The sequence below is a fragment of the Hyla sarda genome, chromosome 4 (genome assembly GCF_029499605.1).
Source record: "Hyla sarda isolate aHylSar1 chromosome 4, aHylSar1.hap1, whole genome shotgun sequence".
Lineage (NCBI taxonomy): Eukaryota > Metazoa > Chordata > Amphibia > Anura > Hylidae > Hyla > Hyla sarda.
Genome location: NC_079192.1, coordinates 179,347,482 through 179,372,597, shown reverse-complemented (window position 1 = coordinate 179,372,597; position 25,116 = coordinate 179,347,482). Strand labels below are relative to the sequence as shown.

The window sequence follows — 25,116 nt, the reverse complement described above, 5'->3', positions numbered from 1 at the left end:
TGAAGCAAAGGCCACACATGCACAGTGTGCTCTACTTCTCCTGGAGACATTTGTGTCCCCGTTCTTGGATCAGCTTATTATCCTCCCTCCTATGGGAAAAATAATCTATTAAATATTTAAATCACCAATATAAATTTCTAGGTAGTTAGAAAAATTGCGGTGTGTGAACCAACCATTTCAACTCATTACACAAATTACTTGCAAGATCGTCACAGTATTGTGAGACTTCATAGTTTACCAAAATATCAATTGCACATGACCTCTACCTGAGTGATCTCTGTCAGCGGAATTTCACATGGACAAAGCAACTCCTTCGTGGGAGGTTCAACAAGTACAGGAGGGAGCTCTGATTTGACAGTCTTTTCAAGGGCTTTAACTGGAAGTTTGGAACAAATATTTTCCTTGTCACTGTCATCCTTTAGTTTATGCTCCGGAGCTGAAGGGGGATCAGACTTGATAGTCACAGCAGAGGATCTGGCACGAATAGGTCTGCCACGCTGAACAGTTTCCCATCCTTCAGCATCGATCCTATCTACAGTAAAGGAAAATGATAAAATGATAATAACATTTTAAAAAATATGCAAGGTCATGGTAAATAAAAAATATATACCTTTGGTTCTTAAACAAAAAAAAAAAAAAAAAAAGGTTTCGAGTACGTAACCAATTTTGTAATGTCAGAGGTAATAATGGCAAATTATAGAGGGTTATATAGAGGTGTGAGGGCAAATTATAGTAATACAGCAAGAAAGACAAATATATATTTAGTTTACATTTTATCCTGCAATGTTGATTCAGATAAGGCAAAAACAGCTATGAGGCATAAACCAGTTTAGGGGGAAGGAATAGGTTAAGTTAGGAATAACTTAAAGGGGTAGTCCAGTGGTGAAAAACGTATCCCCTATCCTAAGGATAGGGGATAAGTTTGAGATCGCGGGGGGTCCGACCGCTGGGGCCCCCTGCGATCTCTCTGTACGGGGCCCCGGCTCTCCGCCGAGATAGCGGGTGTCGACCCCCGCACGAGGCGGTGGCCGACACGCCCCCTCAATACATCTCTATGGCAGAGCCGGAGATTGCCGAAGGCAGCGCTTCGGCTCTGCCATAGAGTTGTATTGAGGGGGCGTGTCGGCCGCCGCCTCGTGCGGAGGTCGACACGCCCCCTTCCCGCGGGCTGTCGGGGCTCCGTACAGGAGATCGCAGGGGGCCCCAGCGGTCGGACCCCCCGCGATCTCAAACTTATCCCCTATCCTTAGGATAGGGGATAAGTTGACCACTGGACTACTCCTTTAATGTTATTAGATGTTGACCTAATAAAATGTATTACCACTGTGTACTTGATACATAAGAAGTGGCTATGGGATAAATCATGCTGAAGTATAATTGATATCTGGCATTTTCATTCTTTTATATGTTTTGTTTGTTTGTTTTTTGGTGGCCAGACACGTCCTAAAAAAAAACTATATTCACATGCATGGTGCCTTGTCCCCAATGCTCAGCATTGGTTCCTTTCGCACCACAAGCCGGCAGATGTGGATCACTGCTATCTCCAGTGATTGGCTGACTTACATGTGTCAAGAAAGGAACCAGGACATGGTGAACAGTGGGCATGTCGCAAGGCACTGGCAGGTATGCCTTTTTTTTTTCATCCCAGCCTGACTACAGCCCATTATTTTTGAAGATCAGAGAGGGTCCAAAAAGTCCTATGATCATAGTGATGGCACATCCTAAATATAAATACCCCTATAAATGAAGAATAACTACCTTGCATTTTGGATACTCGATAGAATTAATGGTCCAAAATAATTTTTTTTTTTTTTTTTTTAGGAAGGCCTTAATGTATTTTGCAGCGCTAAAGTTTAAAGGGCATTTGGCTTCTTTAAATCCTACTCTCTTTTCATAAACCAATTTCATACAAAAACAAGAACTAGTGTTCCCATCTGGAGCCTGTCCACTTCACTTCCTTATCCTCGCTGATAGATTTATGGGCAGGATAAAGTAGAAAGTTTAAGAGGAAGAAACGGAAGTGTTCTGTAACAACTGCTCAACACCAGTGGAAAGAATAAGGCACATCATTCAGAAAGTCACCACCAACATCAGCCGGGTACTTAGAGCGAAAAACACTCAAAGTCATTGAATACATTTGGAAAAAATACAGGATCAGCAAATCGCCTACTTTTCAGATACGGACTATTTACCTATGAGCAAGCCCAAAGCCTAAAATATGAATAAATGCCACTGCTCACCATTCTCGTGCAGCGCTCTCTGCATCTGGTCGGATGTACATGGATGAACAATCTCTGGGGCCGGATTACTTCCAGAAACTCCATGGTTTGCTTTCACTTTATCAGCCCAGCTGACACCTGAATGAGTCAAACGTCCGGCAGTCAACGTGAGTGTAGGACCTCTGCAAATGCATAATACATACAGATATATGATATTATATGAGATAGTACAGATTCTACAAGATTAAACATAAAGCAAAGAAATTATGTACGAAATACACAAAATGCAAAAATAAGTAATGGTAAAACATTCAAATGACTATGTACCCATATACACAGACTGATATGCATCGCATTGACAAGCGTACAGACCGTGCATCCGTAGCTAGATGCTCCAAATGTGATTCCGCTCACTTGGAATCGGAATGCAGCTCTGCAGGTGGCGAGAAAATTCAGTTCTAAGACAGGGGGCTTTAAAGTGTGCATCTAAACCAGTGTTTCAACAAGCACTGATGAGGTGGCGAGGTAATAAAACTTCACTTTTATTGATCCAGTTAAAAGACAAATTAGTGAAAAATAGTGGTGAAAAAAATACAAAAATCACAAAAATGTATTAATAAAGATGTGCATAAATTGTTCGGCCGCCATCTAGTAGTAATTCAATAACATGCACGGCAACCTTTACCGTACGGCCGCCATTAGAGCTGTATGTGGCATCCTATCACATAGAGCCAAAATTATCTTAAGCAACTACAATGCTGTATCACTAAGATTCCTTAAACAAAATTGACGGCGAGTACAACCAAGAGGCTGAGCACACCGACATTACGGAACAGTGAACCAACCGAGAAGACTGCCATCTATCCGGAGGAAACACTGTTGAAGCAAGTTCGGGATACCAGGTTCATTTTTCCTTTTTTCTACCCAGCTGGTCTATTTGCCATATGCAGACTGCTATTGCCATTCAATGAACTCTAAACAATTGTTCGTAATAGTGACTTGCAGCAATATGCACTGTGGGGATATAGAATATACTGCGGTACCGGACTGTGCCTAAAATAGTACCTAGCAGTTTTGTGTCATATTATTTACCCCGGTTCCGTTTAAACCAGCTGTATACAAACGATTTACTCCTATGAATAGGACCTGCTCCATTCCATATACTGGTGTGAATGCATACATATATCAAGCGACAATAAATGCCGGACTATAGATATACACGCACCACGCACCTAGTGATTTAAGGAGCTAGTGTGAACGCATGCCTATACTATTGGTGCGGTATATATGTGTGTGGCTCAGCCGAATATTGGTAAAGGTTGCCGTGCATGTTAATGAATTACAACTAGATGGCGGCCAATAATTTATGCACATCTTTATTAATACATTTTTGTGATTTTTGTATTTTTTCACCACTATTTTTCACTAATTTGTTTTTTAACTGGATCAATAAAAGTGAAGTTTTATTACCTCGCCACCTCATCAGTGCTTGTTGTATGTCCCAGTGAGGAAAAATTTGGATTTACTGTGTTATACACGGTTCAGTGCAATAAACCAGTGTTTCCCAACCAGGTGCCTCCAGCTGTTGCAAAACTACAATTCCCAGCATGCCCGGACAGCCTTTGGCTGTCCGGGCATGCTGAGAGTTGTAGTTTTGCAACAGTTGGAGCCACACTGGTTGGGAAACACTGATCTAACTCAAAATGCATATGAACCTTTAAAGGAGATATCTTATACTAAAAAACATACGTTTTAGATCACAGGGGGTCCGACCGCTGGGGCCCCCTACGATCTCCTGTACAGAGCCCTGGCTCACCCCGGGAGCAGCGCATTATAACCTTCACCCAAAGCGGTGGCCGCCATGCCCCCCTTCATATAACTCTATGGGGGAGCCGGTTCGGCAATCTTTGACTCCCCCATAGAGATATAGGTAGGGGGCATGGCGTCCCCCACTTCGGGCAGGGATTGTGATGCACTGCTCCCAAGGAGAGCAGGGGCTCCGTACAAGAGATCACAGGGGGTCCCCGCGATCTAAAACTTATCCCTTATCCTGCAGATAGGAGATACATTTTTTCTTTAATATATATTTACAGCCTATATGACAATGTAAGCAAGACTTTCCAGGACAGTACATCCAGTGCAGACACCTTTATCAACTTGAACACATAGATGCACATTTACGTTTGCCTCCTTAAGTGAATTACACATCAGATTCAACTCTGCAGCAGTAATCCCATGAAGTTCAGAAACTGAAACTTGAATTTTAGATGCTATCGGTCAACGTTTTAAGGACTAACACAATTGAATGTTAAAAGGGAATGTGTCATCAACATCACCCGGATTAACCTATTGGTATGTAGTGCGGGTGACACTGATGACACGGGTGCTTACCATTTGCTGATGCGTGGTTCTGTTGTAGAGCCCCTCTGGGACTGTTTTCTTAATCCCAGCTGCTCTCACTGGATTACTGACTATTACCGCCCGCTCTGGCAAGGTATTTGGTTCACTCCTGCCCACTCCCATAACATGTGTCCAATCCCCTCATGCTCCCACAAATATTTTTTTCACAGGTTTAGAGAATGCCCACACCGTGCAATTTCATCACCCACTTGTGCCAATTCATCACCCACTTGTGCCATTTCATCACCCACTTGTGCCATTTCATCACCCACTTGTGCCATTTCATCACCCACTTGTGTCATTTCATCACCCACTTGTGTCATTTCATCACCCACTTGTGTCATTTCATCACCCACTTGTGTCATTTCATCACCCACTTGTGTCATTTCATCACCCACTTGTGTCCTTTCATCACCCACTTGTGTCCTTTCATCACCCACTTGTGTCCTTTCATCACCCACTTGTGTCCTTTCATCACCCACTTGTGTCATTTCATCACCCACTTGTGTCATTTCATCACCCACTTGTGTCATTTCATCACCCACTTGTGCCAATTCATCACCCACTTGTGCCAATTCATCACCCACTTGTGCCATTTCATCACCCACTTGTGCCATTTCATCACCCACTTGTGCCATTTCATCACCCACTTGTGCCATTTCATCACCCACTTGTGTCATTTCATCACCCACTTGTGTCATTTCATCACCCACTTGTGTCATTTCATCACCCACTTGTGTCATTTCATTACCCACTTGTGTCATTTCATCACCCACTTGTGTCATTTCATCACCCACTTGTGTCCTTTCATCACCCACTTGTGTCCTTTCATCACCCACTTGTGTCCTTTCATCACCCACTTGTGTCATTTCATCACCCACTTGTGTCATTTCATCACCCACTTGTCATTTCATCACCCACTTGTGTCATTTCATCACCCACTTGTGTCATTTCATCACCCACTTGTGTCATTTCATCACCCACTTGTGTCCTTTCATCACCCACTTGTGTCATTTCATCAGCCACTTGTGTCATTTCATCACCCACTTGTGTCATTTCATCACCCACTTGTGCAATTCCGTCAGCCTCCTGTGGCATTTTAGAGGTTTGTGGGACTGCTCAGGATTTTGAGGGATCCACTGTATGTTCTGTAACCACCTGCTCAAAACTAAAAACCATGTGCTCCCGCATGTTTTTATTGGATCCTGCAAGACCACTGCAGTCCTCATCTCCAAAATCTCAGCTATTCCAGATTTTCTTATTATGCAAATTAAGCAGCTTGATGCAAATGCAGGGTCACAGGCCTAGATCTTCATTTTAAACACCCTCCTCCCATGTGCTTACCCTCCTTCGCTGCGCACCGAGACACTTAAACTGGATAATAAGAAAACCGTGAATAATATAGGAAAGAAGCTATACAAAACGGTAAATACCAGGGAGAGAAATGCCAAAATATGGAAGGGGTAAGCCCAACAGATGTGGCTGAAAGAAAAGTAGTAAAATGGATGATATATCACTGAGTACACAGGACGGGAGGATCATCTGCTGCTTCTCTTTCCAGATACACTAAGTGGTTAAATGAAAGTGGTTTTTAGTTTGCAGTTGAACTCTTCTGGGAAGAGCAGTAATAAAACTGAATGACCAAAATGTAATACTATAATTCCCCTGCAGTAACCAGACAAAACTTTTCCCAGTGATAACAGCCAGACCTGTGATGACTGTCAGCATGAATATATTAGAGAAAGAATTGTTTTCATGACACAACTTTTAAGGAGATCTGAAGCCCTAGAAACGTATCCCCTATCCGCAGAATAGGGGATAAATGTCTGATCGTTTGGAACCCCCCGCGATCTCCTGTACGGGGCCGACACCCCCTCCATGTATCTCTATGGGAGAGGCGGAGATTCAGTGCTCATGCATTCCCACCTATCCCATAAAGCTGTATGGAGCGGGGTGTCATTTACCTATATGAGGTCAACGACACGCACATTAGCCGCACAGAGCCACGGTAATGCCGGGTCCCCGTACGGAAGATCGCAGGCAGTCCCATCGGTCCCTGTGGATAGTGGATAAGTGTCTAAGAATGCAGTACTCATTTAAAGGGGTTAGCTTGAGATTAACCACTTCTAGACCAGGCTGATTATCCCTTTTCTTTCAGTCATTCAAATATTTTTTTGCACCATTTTTTGTCCATAATACATCAGGTTTTATTTTAGTAAAATTACATACGTTTTGATATCAGGAAAATGTAAAAATAAAATAGGTTTCTGTTTGAAGTTTTTTTTCCAGTAAATATCCCAAAGTAACGCTAAAATAATGTTTTAAATTACATCCTCTTTCCGTTATGGTCATAAATAAATTCAAGGTTATATAAAGGGTGTGGCTAGGGGCATAGTTTGTGCCTTTTTTATTGTTTTGCAAATATTTTTGTTTAGTTTTATTCTCTATTTTTCCTTTTACATAGGTTTATATTTTTAATATTTTACATATTTTGCCCCCTATAAAGTTAGGAAAGACCTTTGGGGGCATTTACAGCATCAGCAATCACATGATTACTTGTCCGTCAAGCAGGAAGCAGTATTGCTTCGGGCTGAGCTGTGTACAAAACACAAATTAGGTGCAGTGAATACATCAATTGGGACAGCAGAAATGGTAATACACTGTACCTGACTTCCCTCTGGGGAGCCCGGCACTTTGTGCCACTGCAGTATTCTGCACAGCTGTTTTAGAATAGCTGTTATAGAAGTGGTTAAACGTAATTCCTTGTCCACACGATGGGGATAACTAGGCGGTCGATGGTGTTCCGACCGCTGGACCTCCCACCAATCACAAGAACGTGGGTCAATTGTTCCCTAAGTGAATGGAACAGCAGCGTTTGGCTACCATCTATGGTAATTTACTATATACGGGACTTCAAAACATAGCTAATCGCTGAACTTCAGAAGTCCCATTGAAAATGAATAGAGCAGAGGTGAAAGATGTGCACTGCAGTTCCATTCATTGTACATTTGTTACAGTGATTGGTGGGGGGGTCTCCTGTGGATTGAAAATACAGGGGGAGACAACATTTCTGTACAATTTTATGAAGGGCATGGTATGAGGAGACAAGAATGTAACATTCCTTCAGGATCTCAAACAATGACACACATTTATCTTCTGAAGGGACCAGAGTTTATTACCAATGACATTCTACATGTACTTAAAAATGGTTTGTTAGAAAGTAAACATATCTGTGAATCATACAGAGTAGTTACTAAAATACTTTACGTTAGGACTACATCACTAATCATACCCAAAATTGAGTGTCCTCCTTGCACTTGAAGTGGAGCTCACTCTTTCAGATGACGGACTAGGCAAGACATGGCGTCCAGGAGACATTTTCTTCACTTCCCATGCCAATGAGGTAGGTCTACAGAATAAAGATTATATTTTTTTTCTTTAAAGTAAATAGTAACAAACATACAGGTAAATGCATATGAAGCCCAAACAAAAATAAAAGTACAGTGGCTAAATATAACATGAAAAATGCAACATTTGAAAATTATTTTTTATTCTGCAGATTTTTTTATGATTGCATTTTGTATAGTATTTCACAGATAAAGAATATATCTGGCATGTCTAGTAGGGAGCAGAGCAATCCTTTACCGAAACCTGCTTCTGTCCCTACCTAAGTGCTCAGAGAACTATGGAAAGTCAGATAAGCCAGGGCAAACCAAACAGGCATGTAAGAGAGTGTTAAAGGGAAAACCAGAAACCAAGCCAAGGGGTCAATACCAGAAAACGCAGTACACAATCAGAAGCAAAGACAGAACAGTAAACAGAGGTCAAATCAGGAGAGTCATGTCAAGCCCAATAGGCTTACAAATAGGTCTAAGGAAAGAGTTGACTTAGGAACGAAGACTAATATTAGACAGATCACTGGGAGAAAAGCAGCCGCCAGTTTAAAGGGGTTATCCAAGAATAGAAAAACAGCTGATTTATTAACAAACCAGCACCCCTCCTGTCATTCTGGTTGTGTGTCGTATTGCAATGTGAAAAGAGCTAACTTGCAATACCACACGCAAACTGAGGACAGGATTGGTGCGGTTTCTAAAAATAAAAAAATAAAAATGCTCCGTTTTCTACTCCCGGATAACCCCTTTAAATGTTCTGGTATCAGGAGGCAAGAGTGCTGCCACTGCAACTAAATAGTCCTGAGCTCCTATCTTCTCGTTGGCTAGCCCAGTCTGCAACAAAGTGACAAGCAATGAAACATGTTCAATGGTGTAATTCCCAACTCATTAAAGGAATTATTTGTCCTTGTTCTTTGATCTGATAATAAAACCTGGTATCCTGCGATTACACTATAATAAATAACCACAGAACTATTGTATTGCCCTTGTATGCAGACAGAAGGGAAATTACTATACCCCAGAGGAAAGCACAGAGTTAAGAGTCATACTATTGGTCATTCATTAATACTTCTCACTACATGTGCCATCTTGAACCAGGGAAAGCACATGAAGTTCCCTAGAGACACAGTTAACCTCTTCTACTAGCCTATTGACATTACAGATACAAAACATAGCAAAAAAGGGGATTTACAGCGTCATGTCAAGAAAGCTTATTCATAAAATATTTTTTTAACATACCGTATATACTCGAGTATAAGCCGACCCGAGTATAAGCCGAGACCCCTAATTTCAACCCAAAATCCCAGGAAAAGTTATTGACTCGAGTATAAGCCTAGGGTGGGAAATACCTCATCCCCCCCTGTCATCATCCAGACCCGTCATTAACATCCTCATCATCCCCTTGTCATCATCCCACACATCCCCCCTTCATCATCCCCTTGTCATCATCCCACACATCCCCTTATCATCCCACACATCCCCCCTTCATCATCCCCTTGTCATCATCCCACACATCCCCTTATCATCCCACACATCCCCCCTTCATCATCCCCTTGTCATCATCCCACACATCCCCCCTTAATCATCCCCTTGTCATCATCCCACACATCCCCTTATCCCACACATCCCCCCTTCATCATCCCCTTGTCATCATCCCACACATCCCCTTATCCCACACATCCCCCCTTCATCATCCCCTTGTCATCATCCCACACATCCCCCCTTCATCATCCCCTTGTCATCATCCCACACATCCCCTTATCATCCCACACATCCCCCCTTCATCATCCCCTTGTCATCATCCCACACATCCCCTTATCATCCCACACATCCCCCCTTCATCATCCCCTTGTAATCATCCCACACCCCCCCCTTCATCATCCCCACCCCCCTTAATCATCCCCACACCCCCCCCCTTCATCATCCTCTTCTCATCATTCGCCCTCAGTGGTCTTCAACCTGCGGACCTCCAGAGGTTTCAAAACTACAACTCCCAGCAAGCCCGGGCAGCCATCGGCTGTCCGGGCTTGCTGGGAGTTGTAGTTTTGAAACCTCCGGAGGTCCGCAGGTTGAAGAACACTGCGGCCTTCAACATCATCCAGCCCCCTCTCACCCCCTTTAGTTCTGAGTACTCACCTCCGCTCAGCGCTGGTCCGGTCCTGCAGGGCTGTCCGGTAAGGAGGTGGTCCGGTGAGGAGGTGGTTCGGGCTGCTATCTTCACCGGGGGCGCCTCTTCTCCGCGCTTCCGGCCCGGAATAGAGCCGTTGCCTTGACAACGACGCATCTGCGTCGTTGTCAAGGCAACGTGACTATTCTGAGGCCGGGCCCGAAGCGCTTAGAAGAGGCCTCCCCGGTGAAGATAGCAGCCCGGACCACCTCCTCACCGGACCACCTCCTTACCGGACAGCCCTGCAGGACCGGACCAGCGCCGAGCGGAGGTGAGTACTCAGAACTAAAGGGGGTGAGAGGGGGCTGGATGATGTTGAAGGCCGCAGTGGTCTTCAACCTGCGGACCTCCGGAGGTTTCAAAACTACAACTCCCAGCAAGCCCGGACAGCCGATGGCTGCCCTGGCTTGCTGGGAGTTGTAGTTTTGAAACCTCTGGAAGTCCGCAGGTTGAAGACCACTGCGGGTGGGGGAGTTCACTCGAGTATAAGCCGAGGGGGGTGTTTTTAGCACGAAAAATCGTGCTGAAAAACTCGGCTTATACTCGAGTATATACGGTATGTCATTTTCTAATACACTTTTGTTTTTCAAAGCATTACTTGCTGTCTGTGAAAGTGGGATCGGAGCTGTCAGTTAGATAGACATGAGTAAAAGTGTTAAAGTAGATCTGTAGTGCTCTGAACTTATCCCTTATCCGAAGGATAGGGGATAAGTTATAGATCACCGTAGGTCCGAGCACTGGGGCCCCCGCGATCTCCTGTATGGGGCTGCGGCAATGTACAGGAAAGAATTCCATAGAACTGCATTGAGGGGGCGTGGCCGTGATGTCATGAGGGGAACCTAAAAATCCATATTATGGCTTATTTTTTGCGTCACCAATTCTACTTTGCAGTGACATTAGTCATTTTACCCAAAAATTCACAAGGAAACGGAAAAAAAAACATTGTGCAACAAAATCGAAGAAAAAACGCCATTTTGTAACTTTTGTGGGCTTCCGTTTCTACACAGTGCATATTTCGGTAAAAATGACACCTTATTATTCTGTAGGTCCATACGGTTAAAATGATACCCTACTTATATAGGTTTGATTTTGTCGTACTTCTGGAAAAAATCAGAATTACATGCAGGAAAATTTATACGTTTAAAAATGTCATCTTCTGACCCCTATAACTTTTTTATTTTTCCATGTACAGGGCGGTATGAGGGCTCATTATTTGCGCCGTGATCTGAAGTTTTTATCGGTATGATTGTTTTGATCGGACTTTTTGATCACTTTTTATTCATTTTTTAATGGTATAAAAAGTGACCAAAAATACGCTTTTTTTGAATTTGGAATTTTTTTTGCGCGTACGCCATTGACCGTGCGGTTTAATTAATGATATATTTTTATAGGTCGGACATTTATGCACGCGGCGATACCACATAACACTTATTTTTTTTATTTATTTACACTGTTTTATTTTATTTATGGGAAAAGTGGGGTGATTCAAACTTTTATTAGGGAAGGGGTTAAATGACCTTTATTAACACTTTTTTTTTACTTTTTTTTTGCAGTGTTATAGGTCCCATAGGGACCTATAACACTGCACACACTGATCTCTCATAATGATCACTGGCGTGTATTAACACGCCTGTGATCAGTGTTATCGGCGCTTGACTGCTCCTGCCTGGATCTCAGGCACGGAGCAGTCATTCATCGATCGGACACTGAGGAGGCAGGTAAGGGCCCTCCCAGTGTCCTGTAAGCTGTTCGGGACGCCGCGATTTCACCGCGGCAGTCCAGAACAGCCCGACTGAGCAGCCGGGATACTTTCACTTTCACTTCAGACGCGGCGGTCAGCTTTGATCGCCGCGTCTGAAGGGTTAAAACAGGGCATCACCGCCATCGCTGATGTCCTGTATTAGCCGTGGGTCCCGGCCGTTGATAGGTATAGTGGTGATGGATACAACAGCATACACATCTGAATGCATGTCCCAATTGAATGACAACACCATATACGCTAAATTGAAGAGTGACCCTACAACACAATGGCCGGCATTTATCATTGTAGGTGTAAGTTAAGCATTTTTCTACACCTTTTTTTGTGTGCTGGTAATGTGTAGGAGCACCAAATTTATTAAATGGTCACATAGCATTTGATAAATTTTGTGCAGGTTACATTTTCTGAAATGTATCTCTTGACATACACCAAAAGCTAAGTCTGGGCTGGTGTAGTTTAGAGACTTTTCAGTGGCATTGCGCCTTTTTTGCACCTTTTCATAACAAGGCACAGTTCATAAAACCCTTCCATATCATGTGTATTGGCAAAATCAGTGAATTGCAACTCAAAATCAGCAGAAATGTGTAAACCAAAAGGTGCAAAAAAGGCACAAATTAAACCTGATTGCCCCTTTTTTTAGCGCCTTTTCTAAACACAAAAAACTGTCTAAAGACAATGATAAATGTCAACCATTACTCAGAAGAATTGCTGACACTATGTAGAAGCCCCAGAGATAGAGGTATCTTGTCTAAACATGAATTTGACATCACAGGCACTCATAAACGTATACCAGTATTCTATACAATAAAAAAAATCCACAAGAATGCTAAACAGTAACCAGGCCCCCAATAGTTTCGGGCATTGGCTCCATAACGGCCAATCTCTCCCAATATATTGACCAACAATTACAAGCTTATGTAAAACTAACCCAATCATATTTACGGGATACTACACAGATCATCCAAATTGTTGAATCTGTCGAGTGGGACCCATCGTGGTTTTTGGGGACACTAGATGTGAGTTCATTATATACAATAATTAACCACCAACAAGGCGTAAATGCTATTCAAAAGATACTAGAGACCAATGCAGATCTGCCATCGGAAAAGATACATTTTATACTTGATGGCATCAATTTCATACTTACTTACACATAATTATTTCAAGTTTGAATCAGATTATTATTTTGAAATTAACGGGACTGCCATGGGCACAAAATTCTCCCCCAGCTATGCCAATTTGTGTATGGATAATTGGGAAAACAGCACCATCAATCCCTAGCTGGGTGGCGATCTGGTGTCATGGTACCATTACATTGACGATATTTTTTTCATTTGGCGCAGAACAAAACCAATCCTAGACAATTTTATATCATCCATTAATGACAATAATTACAATTTAAAATGTACCCCTAATGTAAGCTCAACATCCGTTGAATTTCTAGATTTATTGATTACTGCCAACACAGACAAACTCATATGCAGTACGTATCGCAAACCTGTTGCCAAAAATTGATTTATTCTCCATACAAGCTGCCATCTCCCACAATGGCTAGTAAACGTTCCTACTAGCCAATTCCACAGACTTAAGCGGAACAGCACCCACAATGATCAATTTGAAATTGAGGCAATCGCTCTTATAAACCAATTCATAGCGAAAGAGTACCCTTTCTCAGGTCTGCACCAGTCTCTTGAGAAAGTACGCAACCTTGACAGATCCACATTTTTTATCCCATAAGAATTAAACACACGAAAACCAACAGATAAAGAATACCCAAAACTCATCATTCCCTTTAATACTAAACACCATGAAATAGAAGCCATCATTGAAAAAATACTGGCCATTGCTCTGTGAGGAAAGAACACTGAGTGAATTTCTTTCAGAAAAACCCTCCATTATTTATACTAGGGCCCCAAATTTGGGAATTAAAATCATGCCCACAGTCTGCACATCCAACCCCAACATCAAACCTATATCTACCTTAATTGATTTAAAAGTTTTTTCAGATGTGGACAGTGTCCTTATTGCAAAGCCACCCACTTTGATAAAAGAACCCTGGAAGTCAAATCCACAGTAAATAATTTTGTACATAAAACCAACGAGTTATTGAATTGTGCAAGTAAAGGGGTAACTTATCTAATTCAGTGCCCTTGCAATAAACAATATGTAGGCCGAACCTCTTGGGCCCTCAAAACTCGTATCTTAGAGCACAGATATAACATCAAAAAACAAAATGAAAAACACCCGCTATCTGCACATTTCAAGCAATTCCATCAAGGTAATCCCGACAACCTCAGATACACAGCAATCCAGTTGGTTCAACAAGATTGGCGAGGGGGCAACTACATAAGCATGATGTCCAGAGCCGAATCTAGGAAGATGTTTGAATTCGGCTCTCTGGCACCTGGAGGACTAAACAGCAAGTTGGAGGTTTTCGGCTTCTTGGACTAGGAGGTGGTCCCTTTGGACTCGTTTGGCTGTTTTCCCAGCACTCTGACGGGCCCTTTATTGGGACCTCCCCCTACAACACACGCACCAAATCAGAATATATAGTTAGGGTCATTTCTTTACATTGTGTTATTCAATGTCTTAATATATATTGTACTATGTATTTATATTTACATGCCTTTTATTGTCATCCATCTTGGGATACACTACATAATTTTAAAACATCCTTATTAGTATGCGACCATATAATTGTAGATATACCTGAATCATAATTCCAGGGAATTATCAACTTAATATGATTTTATGGATGCATGTAATTTTCTATATAATTTTATAGAATTATTTATTTACCTTATATATTATTATTCCACCTCAATACTACAGACTGATTTCTATGAGTGTCTGAATAATGATTAGGTTTAGTACTGTATATAGATATAATATACAGACATGTGTTATTCACATGTATATACTTTTTATAGAAAGATCTGTCTACATGCATCTTCCTTATGTTCTATTTATAGCAACCTATTTGCATTACTGTAGCTCCCCTTTCACCCCCATTTTTTGTTACTTACCTTTTTACTATTTTATCTTTATCCTTATTCCCATGTTGACAATTTGTTGTTCCAAAAACTTTATCAAACTGGATGTGACTTTCCTCCAAAGAGGAGGGGTTTAAGGTATATATATCTTAGAGAATGACCCCCAAATGCAAGATATCTAGCTGCTGAAGAAAGGAGCTAAGGGGGTCCTAATACGCGTCCAGCTGTATATTACCCCAGTGACCACCACTATCTACTATATTGAAATATAGCAAGTCTCTAATATATTTGCCCACCTCAAAGGCATCCTCAGACCTGCCAGTCAACCCGTGACAGCGTGGGCAACTTCAAACACGAAGACGCCACCGGGATCCACTATTACTGCATTCAGGGGAAGTGCTGCAGTCCACACAACCGGAGCCCACAAGGTTACTAGTCTAACAAGAGCCTCTCCAACATTTTTATACTTATATTTTTTTACACTTCATTAGTCCCCTTAGGGGACTTTTAGGAGGAATCATTAGATTCCTCATACAGATCAATGGAATTCCATAGAACTCCATTGATCTGTGTGTTCTGCGTTCGATTGATAAAGCCTGGTTCAGCCAAGCTCTATCAATCTCAGAGCCACAGCAGATGAGGAAGCAGAGGTACCTCCACAGTGGATTGCCCCCCACAATCGCCCACCAGGGACTGGTTAAAGATCCCTTTAGACACCGCTGTATGCTTTGACAGCGCCAATCTAAAGGGATAATAGCTGCCCACGGCAGCTGGGGGTCGGCTGGTATGGCACGGGCTTGAGTCGGGAGCTCGCGCCATACATCGGTTGCCGTCTCTGGACGAGCCGACTCGTCCTTAGATTGCAAACAGTTAAAGGACATTAATAAGCTTATGTAAAAATGGAAAGTTTACAGTTTTCTTTTCCTTTCATTAAACAACATAACCACTTACTATGAGTTTAGTCAGGAATTGTAGCATAGCCCCCTAAGTGTGCTTAAAATGGTTACATAGTCTCATTTAAAGAGTACCTGTCATGAGATGATACATTTTTTAATCCTCCCAGTTCACTCCCCCTATCATAATACCCCCCCCCACCTTTATTCTTATTACTTTTTTAGTGTTCGACCTTGATATTATTATGTATCTTCTGCCCAGTCTCACTAGGCTCCACAGACTGGGAAGGGGTGTTCCTCAACATATGTGACATCATCTGAAGCCATGCTGGGGAGACTTTCCTCCCTCACTACACACAGTCAGAGCACTTCAGTGTGTGATTGGTTGTGATTGCCTGAGACTGCACACATGCCCCCTCAGCTCTTGGCACTGAACTCTACAGTGTGTCAGCTCTGCCCAGCAGCTGCAAAAGGGAGCTGAAATATTTAGAACAATGGTCAGCACTACACACTGAAGGTATCAAGCAGGACTGCAGGCAGCACCAGAAGGAGGACCCCTGGTGGCCGAACTTTTATGGGTTAATGTAACACAAAGTTACAAAATTTTATTAAGAAGTACATAAGAAAAGTAATTCAAACCGGCTAATCTATAACATATCATTTTATATTACTAATGACAGGTACCATTTAAGTAAAATTTCATTAATAAGAAAAAGTTGTGTAACTTTATAATATACTTTAAATCATACTGATTTCAAGCCTACAAGGTGCACAGAAGCAGCTATTCAGGTGCATTGTACTCCATCCAGTTTTCACTGGAGCCTTTAGCAGTAGAGAGGCACCTGCTGCTCTTGCATTTTTACACATTAGACATATAGAGGGAGAATTATCAAACCCTGTCCAGGGGAAAAGTTGCTTAGTTGCCCATGGCAACCAATCAGATCGCTTCTTTCATTTTTAACAAGGCCTCTGCCAAATGAAAGAAGCAATCTGATTGGTTGCTATGGGCAACTTTTCTTCTGGACAGGTTTTGATAAATCTCCCCCATAAAGTCTACAGCTGTAAAACTATGTTACCAAATGTTAAGTATTATAATACTGGTTATGAATTTTTACTTAATGGCTTAATGAGAAAGAAAACATTGTATACAACAGTGTAAATCTGTATAGAACTGAGGTTACCTGCTCTGAGCGTCTGTTTTCTCCAACTTTTCCTGTAGCTGGATCCAATCAATAAGGGCCTTAAAATCCCGCACATAGTTGTCAAGCATCATTAACACTTCCTTTGGTAAAGAATGGCACAAGATAACATATTAAGTAAAGAACTCTGTAAATGATGATAACTGCTATTTAATATTTCTATTTCATTCAAAATACTGTTAACAAAACAGATCAGGATAACATAAAAATTATTAGGAGAAACCACTTTCCAAGACTAAAAACACATAATAAAAAATGTAAAAAAAAATACTAACAGATGCAAATGTTTTGTTGCCTTGAGTGTGAAATACCTGCCTAAACACGATGTAAAATTGAATGAATAACAACAAAATGTGAGACATGAAGATTAGACATCAGCTGATCATAAAACAAGATAATATGCTAAAACTTTACCAGTTCATTTCCAACCAAATCTCAGCACATCCTCTTTACTTGACCAACTTTCAAGATGTCTCGTGCTATAAAAGTACCACACCACTTAGAATGGCGGAAGCTAAGGCTGGCCAGATTGACATGTTTCCCAAAGGATACATAAATCCAGTGTAATAAGATACCCCTTCAAAATATAAAAAGGTGACCATCTCATTTAGGAAATGTACTTCAGTTATTCTCCATTATGTCAGTATTAAATATGTCATAGCTTGATGGTATATGGAGGCAAGTAACAATTTTGTTTTCTAAAAGCCCTGCAACATAGATACTGCAAAGCATATTGCTATTTCCTTAGAGAAAAAAGATTGGAATGGTAATGAAATGCCCCTTTTGGGAACTGAACAGAAGCTATGGTTTGCAATACAGGATCTTTTAATGATACTCCCAAAATCAAAGGGGTTTTCTAGGACTACATGTCAAGTGGGACCCTAACTACAGACACTCCCAACTGGTCAGCAAGCACCATGTGTCCTTCACTCTTCACCAGGCACAGTTCCATATTTTCGGTAGTGGTAGGGCCTCACGTAAGCCATATAGAAGTACAACAGTGTCAAAGCTTCATTTATCTGATACAGTTATATTTTTGTATGCAGACTTCCCCTTTTTCACTTTACAGTGATATTGTTTTCCATATTTATTATGTGCAATTATTCAAATAAAGTCTAATAATTTATTGTGATCCAACTTGTATATGATAGTACTGCTTTGGTACATGTGTTTCACAGTGCTAAACCTGCAGCTCCTTTGGTAATATTTACTATGCACCAGCAGGTTAAGCGGACATATAGAAGGAGATTTATCATTGTTTTCAAACGTATGGCTTTTATATGACAATTTTTTTTTTACGTACTTTTGCTCACATGTGACCTATTTATCAAATAGTCGTAAGACCTTGATAAATAAATCACATGTAAGCAAAACCCGGGAAACCCGCTTACAAAAGCATTTTTTAAAGCAGAAAAATTCTCCCTTATGTTAATAGCCGAAGTTCTATATCTACCCTTTATTACCAGTAGCGTTGCTAGAGAGTGACGGGGAGGGGGGGGGGCGTACCGCATCGGGTGACACCCTGACAGGCCTGCCTGGCACTATATAGCTGCACTCCAACTATCCCACAACAACCCATCCACCCTTCTCAGAAATAAAAAAAATATTAAAAACATACTATGCAGCACCATGAATATCCGTACTCTGGAGGCTTTTTTGTTTAATTTTGAGCCCGCATTTTGTGATGATGGTGGGCGGAGTCTTGTGTCGCTGCGCTGAGGCCGGAGTTTACGTCAGGAAGGAAGACAGCGCAGCACCAACAGGCACATAAACAATAGTGAAGCCACAATATAAAAATAAATAAATAAATAAAAAAACGGCTCGGTACGTTACCCACCCCAAATTGTACATGAAGCTTGTAACGATTCAGCTGGCTGGAGGTGGATCCTCTGTGCCAGAGAGGGATTGGCGTGGACCGTGTCGGTGGACCGGTTCTAAGTTGCTACTGGTATTCATCAGAGCCCGCCGCAAAGCAGGATGGTCTTGCAGCTGCGGTAGCAACCAGGTCGTATCCACCGGCAACGGCTCAACCTCTCTGACTGCTGAGATAAGCGCGGTACAAGGGAGTTTACAAGAGCAAGGTCGGACGTAGCAGAAGGTCAGGGCAGGCAGCAAGGATCGTAGTCAGGGGCAACGGCAGGAGGTCTGGAACACAGGCTAGGAACACACAAGGAAACGCTTTCACTGGCACAATGGAAACAAGATCCGGCAAGGGAGTGCAGGGGAAGTGAGGTATAAGTAGGGAAGTGCACAGGTGAAGGTACTGATTAAAACCTCATGCGCCAATCAGTGGCGCACCGGGCCTTTAAATCGCAAAGACCCGGCGCGCGCGCGCCCTAAGGAGCGGGGCCGTGCGCGCCGGGACAGCACAGACGGGGAACGGGTCTGGTAAGCGAGTCGGGATGCGCATCGCGAGCGGGCGCGTCCCGCATCGCGAATCGCATCCCGGCTGGGAACATTATCGCAGCGCACCCGGTCGGCAGGTCTGACCGGGGTGCTGCGAATAGGAGAACGCTGTGAGCGCTCAGGGGAGGAGCGGGGACCCGGAGCGCTCGGCGTAACAGTACCCCCCCCCTTGGGTCTCCCCCTCTTTTTGGAACCTGAGAATTTGAGGATAAGATTCCTGTCCAGGATGTTGTCCTCAGGTTCCCATGATCTCTCCTCTGGGCCGCAATTCTCCCAATCAAACAAAAAATTTTTTTTACCTCTGACCGTCTTGGATGCCAGAATTTCTTTCACCGAAAAAACGTCAGAGGACCCGGAAACTGGAGTGGGAGAAACAACTTTGAGAGAGAAGCGGTTAAGGATGAATGGTTTAAGGAGAGAGACATGGAAAGCATTGGGAATACGGAGAGAAGGAGGAAGAAGGAGTTTGGAAGAAACAGGGTTGATTTGGCACTTGATTTTGAAAGGACCAAGATAACGTGGTCCCAGTTTATAACTGGGGACACGAAAGCGGACATACTTGGCGGAGAGCCATACTTTGTCTCTGGGAGAAAAAATGCGGGGAATTCTTCTTTTCCTATCGGCATGTTTTTTCATCCGGGATGAAGCCTGTAAGAGAGAATTTTGAGTCTCTTTCCATATGGTGGAGAAGTCCCGAGTCACCTCATCAACAGCGGGCAAACCAGAGGGCATGGGAGTGGGAAGGGGGGGAAGAGGGTGACGGCCGTACACCACGAAGAATGGGGATTTAGCGGAAGATTCAGAGACTCTGAAATTGTACGAGAATTCGGCCCATGGTAGAAGATCTGCCCAGTCATCCTGGCGGGAGGAAACAAAATGTCGCAAATAGTCTACCAGAACCTGATTAATTCTTTCTACTTGCCCATTGGATTGGGGATGATAAGAAGATGAGAAGTTTAATTTGATTTTGAGCTGATTACAGAGGGCCCTCCAGAATTTAGACACTAATTGAACGCCTCTATCCGAGACGATATGCGTGGGCAGCCCGTGAAGGCGAAAAATGTGTATAAAAAATTGTTTCTCCAACTGAGGCGCAGAAGGAAGACCTGGAAGAGGGATAAAATGTGCCATCTTGCAGAATCGATCAACGACCACCCAAATAACTGTGTTGCCATGGGATAAAGGTAAGTCAGTAATAAAGTCCATACCAATCTGAGACCATGGTCGTTCAGGAACAGGCAGAGGATGGAGGAGACCAGCAGGCTTCTGGCGAGGGGTCTTGTCCCGGGCACAGACTGTACAAGCCCGCACGAAATCAACAACATCAGCTTCCAGGGTAGGCCAGCAATAAAATCGAGTGATGAGCTGGATGGATTTTTTGATGCCAGCATGGCCTGCGAGGTGTGAGGAGTGTCCCCACTTGAGAATCCTGAGGTGCTGGCGTGGAGAGACGAAGGTCTTCCCTGGAGGAGTTTGTCTGATGGAAACTGGAGAAATGGAGATCAGACAGTCCGGAGGAATAATGTGTTGCGGGGAAGCTTCCACTTCAGAGGCATCCGATGAACGAGAGAGGGCATCAGCCCTAATGTTCTTGTCAGCAGGGCGAAAATGAATTTCAAAGTTAAAACGGGCAAAGAACAACGACCACCTAGCCTGGCGAGGGTTCAGCCGTTGGGCAGACTCAAGATAAGAGAGATTCTTGTGATCAGTGTATATAATAACTGGATATTTGGATCCCTCCAGCAGGTGCCTCCATTCCTCAAGCAACAATTTTATGGCCAGTAGTTCTCGATCACCAATGGAGTAGTTTTTCACCGCCGGAGAGAAGGTCCTAGAAAAGAAACCACAAGTAACAGCATGCCCGGAAATTTTTTTTTGTAGGAGTACTGCTCCAGCTCCTGACGTGGAGGTCGGATAGGACAATCCTTCAAGAAATGTTCGGTACTGGCACAGTACAGGCAAAGGTTCTCCATGCGGCGTTGTGTCCTCTCTAGAGATGTCAAGCGAGACCGGTCAACTTGCATAGCCTCCACGGCGGAAGGCACAGGAACGGATTGCAGTGGACCAGAGGAGAGAGGAGCCGGGGAGAGAAACCGCCTCGTGCGAACAAAGTCCATATCCTGGAGGAGCTCCTGACGCCTTTCGGAAAAACGCATGTCAATGCGGGTGGCAAGATGAATAAGTTCATGCAGGTTAGCAGGGATTTCTCGTGCGGCCAGCACATCTTTGATGTTACTGGATAGGCCTTTTTTAAAGGTCGCGCAGAGGGCCTCGTTATTCCAGGACAATTCGGAGGCGAGAGCACGGAATTGGATGGCGTACTCGCCAACAGAAGAATTACCCTGGACCAGGTTCAGCAGGACAGTCTCGGCAGAAGAGGCTCGGGCAGGTTCCTCGAAGACACTTCGAATCTCCGTGAAGAAAGAGTGTACTGAGGCAGTGACAGGATCATTGCGGTCCCAGAGCGGTGTGGCCCATGACAGGGCTTTCCCAGACAGAAGGCTGACTACAAAAGCCACCTTTGACCTTTCAGTTGGAAACTGGTCCGACATCATCTCCAAATGCAGGGAACATTGTGAAAGAAAACCACGGCAAAATTTAGAGTCCCCATCAAATTTGTCCGGCAAAGATAAACGGAGGCTGTATGCGGCCACTCGCTGCGGAGGAGGTGCAGGAGCTGGCGGAGGAGATGATTGTTGAAGCTGTGGTAGTAGCTGCTGTAGCATCACGGTCAGCTGAGACAGCTGGTGGCCTTGTTGCGCTATCTGTTGCGACCGCTGGGCGACCACCGTGGTGAGGTAAGCGACAACTGGCAGCGGGACCTCAGCGGGATCCATGGCCGGATCTACTGTCACGATTCGGCTGGCTGGAGGTGGATCCTCTGTGCCAGAGGGGATTGGCGTGGACCGTGTCGGTGGACCGGTTCTAAGTTGCTACTGGTATTCACCAGAGCCCGCCGCAAAGCGGGATGGTCTTGCAGTGGCGGTAGCAACCAGGTCGTATCCACCGGCAACGGCTCAACCTCTCTGACTGCTGAGATAAGCGCGGTACAAGGGAGTAGACAAGAGCAAGGTCGGACGTAGCAGAAGGTCAGGGCAGGCAGCAAGGATCGTAGTCAGGGGCAACGGCAGGAGGTCTGGAACACAGGCTAGGAACACACAAGGAAACGCTTTCACTGGCACAATGGCAACAAGATCCGGCAAGGGAGTGCAGGGGAAGTGAGGTATAAGTAGGGAAGTGCACAGGTGAAGGTACTGATTAAAACCTCATGTGCCAATCAGTGGCGCACCGGCCCTTTAAATCACAAAGACCCGGCGCGCGTGCCCTAAGGAGCGGGGCCGCGCGCGCCGTGACAGCACAGACGGGGAATGGGTCTGGTAAGCGAGTCGGGATGCGCATCGCGAACGGGCGCGTCCCGCATCGCGAATCGCATCCCGGCTGGGAACATTATCGCAGCGCACCCGGTCGGCAGGTCTGACCGGGGCGCTGCGAATAGGAGAACGCTGTGAGCGCTCCGGGGAGGAGCGGGGACCCGGAGCGCTCGGCGTAACAAAGCTGTATTACTATGGATGTTTCTTTTTTTAAGGAAACATTTTAGTGCCACATATGGGTTAAGTAGTCTGTAAAAATTATTACACAATTATTTTGTGCCTTATTCTATTTTAACACAACAATAATTAAAAAATGTAGTGGGTACGCCAGCATGTACTTGTCCTAAAATTAACAAGGCGTGCAGTGTGTATTTTCAACCTTAAAATTTATAGTTATTAGTTATATAATTATTTTTTTCTATAATTAACATTAACATTAATGTAGTAGCTTTGTTTCATGATGCAGAACAAGAACAGTTGTTAAAGTGGGTGTTAATGTCCTTTTCTGAAGATGTATGCACTTTCTGTAAGCCAGGTTGGACCTGGAATACATATGCGACTTTTAAATGGAGATGCTACTTTTTTTCTTCATAAATAACGATTATCGCATTAGAAAAATACATGACCACTGCAAAGTAAAAAAAAAAATAAATTACTATGTGAGCAGATTTCAGAAATGTGCTTTGGAATAAGCAAAAATCTAAAAGTTGCAGCATGTATAGAAAAGCCGCACGTGCGCAAGTATGTGCGACTTTTTTTTTACGCCAAAAAAATCTACAACGGAACTTGATAGATCTCCTTTATAGTGAATATACCCGATTTATTTTGTGTGTAATTTTACTGTAACGCTGTCCATACTCTGAATGTTTCATCATTACAAGTCAGGTACCACAGGGTCCTTTTCTTTTTAATACATGTATAAATTACCTTGTAGAGGAAGCGCACAGCAAAATATAAATTTGTTGGGAAGTGGAGTTTTATTTTGTCATATTCTTTTTTGACAATGGTGAATGTTGCACTTCCACTTCATTATGCTTATAAAGAAAAATAACTACATAATACACAGTGGGGATCAAAAATTTGTATTAATGTGCATGAAGAAGCCAAGGAAAGATGGAAAAATCTCCAAAAGGCATCAAATTAAACAAAAGTTAGATTTTATTTCCATCATTTACACTTTCAAAATAACAGAAAACAAGAAAAATGGAGTCTGCAAAAGTTTGGGCACCCTGCAGAGTTAATATCTTGTACTGCCCCCTTTGGCAAGTATCACAGCTTGTAAATGCTTTTTGTAGCCAGCCAAGAGTCTTTCAATTCTTGTTTGAGGTATCTTTGTCCATTTTTCCTTACAAAAGTCTTCCAGTTCTTTGAGATTTCTGGGTTGTCTGTCAAACACTGCTCTTTTAAGGTCTATCCATAGATTTTCAATTATGTTGAGGTCAGGAGATTGTGAAGGCCATGGCAAAACCTTCAGTTTACGCCTCTTGATGTAATCCCCCGTGGATTTAGAGGTGTGTTTAGGATCATTATCCATTTGTAAAAGCCATCCTCTCTTTAACTTCAGCTTTTTCACAGATGGCATCAAGTTAGCATCCAAAATTTTCAGAAATTTTATTGAATCCATTTTTCCTTCTACTCGTGAGAAGTTCCCTGTGCCACTGGCTGCAATACAACCCCAAAGCATGATTGATCCACCCCCATGCTTAACAGTTGGACAGAGGTTCTTTTCATAAAAGTTCTGTTCCCCCTTCCTCTCCAAATGTACCTTTGCTCATTCCGGCCAAAAAGTTCAATTTTAACCTCATTGGTCCACAGAACTTGTTTCCAAAATGCATCAGGCTTGTCTATATGTTCATTTGCAAAGTTCAAACGCTGATTTTTGTGGTGAGGACGTAGAAGAGGTTTTCTTCTGATGACTCTTCTATGAAGACCATATTTGTACAAGTATCTCTTTATAGTGGAATAGTGTACCACAACTTCAGTGTCTGTCAGATCTTTCTGGAGGGATTGTGCAGTCAAATGTGGGTTTTGAATTATTTTTCTAACAATCCTGCGAGCTGTTCTGTCTGATATTTTTCTTGGTCTTCCAGATCTTGCTTTAACTTCCACTGTTCCTGATGACTGTCATTTCTTCATTACATTCTGAACAGAGGATATTGACATCTGAAAATATTTTGCTATCTTCTTATAGCATTCTCCCGCTTTGTGAGCGTCAACTATTTTCAGTTTCAGATTTCTAGACAACTGCTTAGAAGAACCTATGGTGCTGATTGTTGGGGCAAGGTCAGATGAGTCTGGGCATTTAAAACCTTTGAGA

At 43.1% G+C, this 25,116-nt stretch overlaps 1 protein-coding gene across 2 annotated transcripts in view; it reads right to left on the bottom strand.

Annotated features, from left to right (window-relative positions):
- SCAPER (S-phase cyclin A associated protein in the ER) overlaps nucleotides 1–25,116 on the bottom strand; it is a 329,263-nt gene that overhangs the window by 226,820 nt on the left and 77,327 nt on the right. For both annotated transcript variants that reach the window (XM_056572933.1, XM_056572935.1), the window contains exons 5-8: nucleotides 17,005–17,105; nucleotides 7,912–8,028; nucleotides 2,241–2,401; nucleotides 267–532 (exon numbers count right to left, since the gene is read on the bottom strand). In XM_056572933.1, the coding sequence (XP_056428908.1) occupies nucleotides 267–532; nucleotides 2,241–2,401; nucleotides 7,912–8,028; nucleotides 17,005–17,105 (645 nt within the window). The remainder of the gene's footprint in view (nucleotides 1–266; nucleotides 533–2,240; nucleotides 2,402–7,911; nucleotides 8,029–17,004; nucleotides 17,106–25,116) is intronic.